Source organism: Triticum urartu, chromosome 6 (genome assembly GCF_003073215.2).
Source record: "Triticum urartu cultivar G1812 chromosome 6, Tu2.1, whole genome shotgun sequence".
In the NCBI taxonomy this organism is placed as follows: Eukaryota; Viridiplantae; Streptophyta; class Magnoliopsida; order Poales; family Poaceae; genus Triticum; species Triticum urartu.
This window is the reverse complement of record NC_053027.1, coordinates 147,791,632-147,797,283: the sequence shown is the minus strand read 5'-3', so window position 1 is coordinate 147,797,283 and position 5,652 is coordinate 147,791,632. Positions and strand designations below refer to the sequence as shown.

At 46.3% G+C, this 5,652-nt stretch overlaps 1 protein-coding gene across 16 annotated transcripts; it reads right to left on the bottom strand.

Moving 5' to 3' along the window:
- Window positions 1-1,066: 1,066 nt before the first annotated feature.
- LOC125517422 lies at window positions 1,067-5,435 on the bottom strand. Of its 16 annotated transcripts, none has more exons than XR_007287587.1 (7): window positions 4,986-5,435; window positions 4,795-4,915; window positions 4,017-4,169; window positions 3,070-3,171; window positions 2,451-2,697; window positions 1,596-2,363; window positions 1,067-1,484 (listed from the first exon to the last, which is right to left on the bottom strand). XR_007287587.1 is itself a non-coding variant. In XM_048682620.1 (7 exons), exons 2-7 carry the CDS (start codon window positions 4,909-4,911, stop codon window positions 1,426-1,428), a joined length of 786 nt encoding a protein of 261 aa, XP_048538577.1. In that variant the 5' UTR covers window positions 4,912-4,915; window positions 4,986-5,435; the 3' UTR covers window positions 1,067-1,425. The 16 variants fall into 16 exon arrangements, 11 of the variants coding, with proteins under 11 accessions (XP_048538577.1, XP_048538579.1, XP_048538576.1 ...); XR_007287589.1 differs by having other exon boundaries at window positions 1,596-1,709; window positions 2,220-2,642; window positions 4,986-5,433; XM_048682620.1 differs by having other exon boundaries at window positions 1,596-1,709; window positions 4,801-4,915.
- Window positions 5,436-5,652: the final 217 nt, after the last annotated feature.

The following is a 5,652-nucleotide window of genomic DNA, read 5'->3' as shown; positions in this document are numbered from 1 at the left end:
AGATGTCACCACAAATGACGCATGCCTCCATGCAGCCGAGTGTGTGTGCATTCTGCGGCCGAGTGTGTGTGCATGCATGTGTTGTGTACATGCGTTTGTGTGCTCCATGCTGTGCGCGTTTGTGCATAAGTTGGATCGACATCAGTTAGTGCGTTGGCGTGTGTACAAGCGTGGCTGCATGCGTCTTGTACATGCATGGCTTCTTGCGTGGTTATCAGTATAAACTAATAAAATATCTTTAACTTAGCATCCTGATGTATCATCTCTAGTGGTTAGCAAAGAGTTTATGTTCTTTTATTTGTTTATAGGTGGGCAGGCGGCAAAAAACAGGGGAAAACGCGCAAGGTTCCTTGCAGACGCTCCACCGCGAGGTTTCTTGCTCCTTCTCGGTCGTCGGGAATCTATGTTCTTTCACTCTTTTTTTACATGAGCTTTGTTCATGCTTTTGCCAACACGCGAGACATCTAGCGTCAAGGTGCACGTATCATGCAAGAAAATGAAGATAATCAGATAAGCAGTACGTAAGTGAGTCATGCACTTCGATGGTACCTACTCCTATACGCAATATTTTTTCTCCTCGATGGCACGTGAATAGTGCATGTACTCAATGATGGAGCACGGGATGGTAGCCACGACATGGTCAGCCCTTTTTTGGAGAGAGTACGTACTAAATAACTTTGATGTGTCCCGCAAACTCGCAGAATGACAAGAAGCTTGCTTACACTACTAGGAAAAAGGCTACTAGCAGCACGGGTAAAATGGCTACTAGTAGCGTGGGTACCCGCGCTACTAGTATCGCGCTACAGCTAAAAGTTAGTAATAGCATGGGTTAAACCCGCGCTACTAGTATCACGCTACAGCTAAAAGTTAGTAGTAGCATGGGTTAAACCCGCGCTACTACTAACTTTGTTAGTAGTAGCATGTATGCCGCCCACGCTACCGCTATTACGGACCCTACTAATGAAATAGTAGTAGCGTGTCTATAATACCAACGCTACTAGTATCCTAAATACTAGTAGCGCACAGGTTTTTCCCATGCTACTACCAACTTCTTAGAAATTAAAAATAAAATAAAATCAACCAATTCCATTCTATCACACAACTGCCGTATCTACTATCACAGAGTTCCTCATTGTAGCGACAACTCATGTATAATTACTATCACAGAGTTCCTCATTGTAGCGACACAGTGTTGTCCATGGCAACTTGGTAGGAAGCTACCTACGTAAGTGGTTCTTGCCATGCAAATTTGGAATTTTACTACTACTTCTAGATGCCTGAGACCGAGACTTGTTAGTTGTTGTGCGGCGCCTGCGACAAAACACACCGGGAAGCCTCGACAAGCCACACCCGGCCAACGGCAGCCACCGCCTTGAGTTGCGACACCGTCACCTCCCACACCCTGGCCCTCAGCTCCAACAGGCATCACTCGATGTTGTCACCACCACTGGACAGAGGAAGCCATCGTACACGTGCCCCGCACCCTGAAACCCAAACACCATTAAGATCCAGATTCAGAATTGGCCACATACCGGATCAAGTGTATCTGAATGTTGATCATCTCTCAGGCTCTGGGTGTCTGGTCGACTGCTTACCCGTGTGCTGGGGTGCCAGAGGTAGAGGACGAGCAGTAGCTTCGCCTCTCCGTACATCGGCAGCAACGCAACCGTCAAGTCCATGAACCTCTCGACGTCCGTCAGCGTCGAACCCTGCAGCATTACCAACAGAGGTTCAGAAACTTCAGATTCTTCAAAAGAATGACACGGAAAACAATGCAGTACATGTCAGTGCAAATGTGCTACAAATTTTCCCAAGATTCTTATTTAAGACGTAATGCACAACTGAACTACACAGTGAAGCAACACATAGATACTTCCATGACAAAAGATAACGCAAAAGATTAGAAGCAATTCTATTGTGTTGGAAGTTCTAAAAAGAAACAGCACCTACGAACCACATAAGGAGTTAGAGGCATAATTCTTCTGGTAATATTCTATCTATCCATTTTTCTAAGTAGTCACTTCAATACCTTGATATCTTTCACATTTTCAAACATAACAAAGTCCATGAATCTACTGTTGGAAGAGCCTAGCGACTATACAAACTTGCAAATTGGGTTAGCTAAAAACTAAACAGAGAGTGCATCTTCTCTAAACAGAGTGGAACTTGTTGAAGACAAACTAGAGTGAAGTGATAAAAACAAGGACACAGTGTCATACAGTCTACCAATGCACACAAAAACTGCCGCTCAAACAGGCAACCATGTAATAGCAAACTAAAGCATTGTGGGGGGAGGGATGCTGCTGCCTGGCATCAAATATGAAATTCAGGGTGATAACAAAAGCTGCCTTCCAAGTCAGCCCCTGCAGTTCAGAAATTCAGGATGATAAAAATAAACAGAGCAAAAACCAACAAGAAACATCTACTTCGGAGTTGAAATTAGATATTACGAGTGGCTTCAGAATTGTTATGCTCAAGGTCTAAGAATACTAAATTGTGTGCGCCATCTCCTCCATGGCGGCGGCCGGCGCCTTGGAGAGCCCCTCCGGGACCTAGTGCAGCGCGGGGGCCTCCGCCGAGGCCGCTCGAGCGGCGGCGCAGAAGAGGAGTAGGTCCAAGACGTCCTTGCCAGCCCCGCCCATCTGGGGTTGGTGATGAGAACAACACTTTCAGATGATAGCAAGCAAGCAGAACGAACTGAAAAATTAGTTTGGACCTAGACGTTAGTTACTTGCACAATCTTATACCGATTTGTTGGTACAAAGACACAAAATGTTCAGATACGATACTTTGAGGATGTTGATGTGTTGCATAATGCCGGTTAATTACCTGAGCAGGTGATGTTGCGCATGCACACGAGTTGAAATTAAACAAGAAAACCCCTACCTGTTTTTCAGAAGTCAGCACTAAATAAATCAACCGCTTCTCTAATTCTTTACTGCCAGAGATGGAGTGCTCGTTCCATATAGATCTACCAAAGAGCTAGCTAGCATGAAAATATGTACGGATTGGCCGGTAGATGAGTGAGCAGGGACAGTCAGATCAAATGAGAGAGAGGGAGAGGGAGACCTTGACTTGCTCCATGGCGTCGTCGGTGGTAGGGTCGCAGCAGCAGAAGAGCGGCGTTCCAAGATGATGCCGGATCCCATTCTGCGCTCTCTCCCCACGCATCTACAAGAGAAGACCAGACCAGATGTGGTTGAATAGATGTGATTAGAGGGAGGTACCAGATTAATCGATTGAAACTTATAAGAGTGGGATATTAATCGATTACACACAGTTGCAGAATTGGGAGATCATGATTCAGAACAGCAGGAAAGCATTACACAATCTATCGCAAGGAGACACATAAACATCAGGAAACCACATCATCAGGGAACCAAGCATACCAACCACACATCACAACAAAACTGAGACACATCATAGTAATTGATCGACAAATCATGGAATGGAATGCAAAAAAAAATGCTTTGCATCTATCCTTTTTATTGATGGATGCAATTCACTGTCAGTGAGGTGATATGCCTAGCAAATAAAAACCTAACCTAAAAGCTAGAATAAAACTCTAAAAACCAGGCAAGGCAACGACGGGCCTGAGAGTACTGAGTAAGAAGCTTAATTTGTTCCTGGCAACAATAAACCTAACACCGGTTGTCGTGCAACAAATCTGAAGAGAGGCAAAAGAAAACCTAACTTGTGTGTGTGTGTGTGTGTGTGTGCGTGCGTGCATCAGGGTACAAACAAGGCCTGCCAAATCAAAACAAGAACTAGCTCATAATTATTATGTTTCTAACATGTGTGGAAGTAATTCAACAGTTTCACCAACAATTGTTTTGCCATTGTGTTTTATCGAGGCGTGATTGATTATACATAGGCTTGATGTGTTATTTCGGAATTGATCCCATCTGTCCTGGTTGATAGACACGTTATTGTACAGAAGATCAGGTTAGATTGATTTTTGCCACGCGCACATACATATTGATTTTTCCAATATCAAGAGGAGAGAGAAGATGGACCTTGACTTGCTGCATGCATGGCGTCATCGGTGCTAGCTGGGGTTGCAGCAGCGGAAGAGTGGTGTCCAGAGATGATGCACAGAGGGGATGAAGAATCCACGGGCAAAACTGCACATGTTTGCATGAGGAAACCGTATCATCAGGGAACCAAGCCTACAAACCGCACATCACAACTGAAATGAGCCACACGTCGTAATCATCGATCGAAAAAGCATGAAATGGGATGCAACAAAAATGTCTAGGCTTTGTCGAGAGCTACACAAAAACATCATCGAATCTTTTATTGATGGATGCAATTCTGTGTCAAATAGGTGATATGCCTAGAAAATAAAAACCTAATATAGAGCCTAGAACAAAGCATTAGAAAGCAGGCAAGGCAATGATGGGCCTGAGATCAAGGAGTAAGAAGCTTAATTTGTTCATGGCACCAAAGCTAGCAGCCCTGCAACAACAGATCTGAACAGAGGCAAAAGCAAACAAAGTTGTGCGTGCGTGCATGCATGCAGCAGGGAACAAACAAGGCCTGCCAAATGAAAACGACAACCAGCTCATAATTATTATTTTTCTATCATATGTGTAAGTAATTCAACAGTTTCACCAATAATTGCTCTGCCATCCTGTTTTATCTCATCCAGGCCTGATTATGCATAGGCGTGACACATTATTGCACAGAAGATCAAGACATGGGCACATACAGATTGATTTTTGTTTGCCAGGCGCACATAATTATTGATTTTTGCAGTATCAAGAGAAGGAGAGAGAGAGAGAGAGGATGGACCTTTACTTGCTCCATGGCGTCGTCGGTGCTAGCTAGGGTTGCAGCAGTAGCAGAAGCGCGGCGGTGTCTAGAGATGATGCCGGCATCCCAATCTTCCTTTTCTCCCCTGCCGCACATCTGTCTGCAAGAGAAGCCCAGATCAGATGTGATTAGAGAGAGAGAGAGAGAGAGAGAGCGAGAGAGAGAGATACCTTGACTAAGCTGCTCGTTATGGGTCGAAGATGTCGGCGGCGGCGGGGTCAGAGCTTGATGGCATGGATGGCGGCATCCCGGGAGAGAGAGCTGGGAGGAAGCCCCCTCACTCCTCGTCACCCTTGGCGTGGATTTGGAGAAGGAGCCGAACGTCACGTCCTGGATCGACGGCGGCGCGGATCCAGATGCCCCGCCGTGGGCATGACCGATCCCGATCTGACAGCGCCCGCCTGCTCGATCTAGTCTAGGGGCATATAGATGGATAGAAGGGGGGGGAAGGTGGGGGGGAGGGGGGTGGAGGGCGCCGGCCGGTGGGATCGCCGGGCGGATGAGCGGGGCGGCGGCTATGGATGAGAGGAGAGAGAGAGAGAGTTTGGTGGGGTGGGGGTCGATCGGGGTCGGTGTGCCGGTGTGGTGTGGGGCGGACATGCTCAGTACTAGCATGGGGTATATCACCTCACTATAGCTATTCGCTTAGTAGTAGCGCAGGTAGCAGGAGTGCGTTGTTGCTAAATCTAGGGTGGCGGGTACTGTCTGTCGATTTTAGTGGCAGCGTGTGATACGTCTCCGTTGTATCTACTTTTCCAAACACTTTTGCCTTTGTTTTGGACTCTAACTTGCATCATTTGAATGGAACTAACCCAGACTGACGCTGTTTTCAGCAGA

Excerpts from the sequence above, each read along its gene's own strand:
- LOC125517422 (XM_048682619.1), bottom strand. The coding sequence starts at position 4,911 with ATGTGCGGCAGGGGAGAAAAGGAAGATTGGGATGCCGGCATCATCTCT. Across the intron at positions 4,170-4,794 it reads ACGCCATGGAGCAAGTAAAG|GCTTGGTTCCCTGATGATAC; the intron begins GTCCATCCTCTC and ends TGCGGTTTGTAG. Across the intron at positions 1,710-2,450 it reads TAACAATTCTGAAGCCACTC|GGTTCGACGCTGACGGACGT; the intron begins GTAATATCTAAT and ends GTAATGCTGCAG.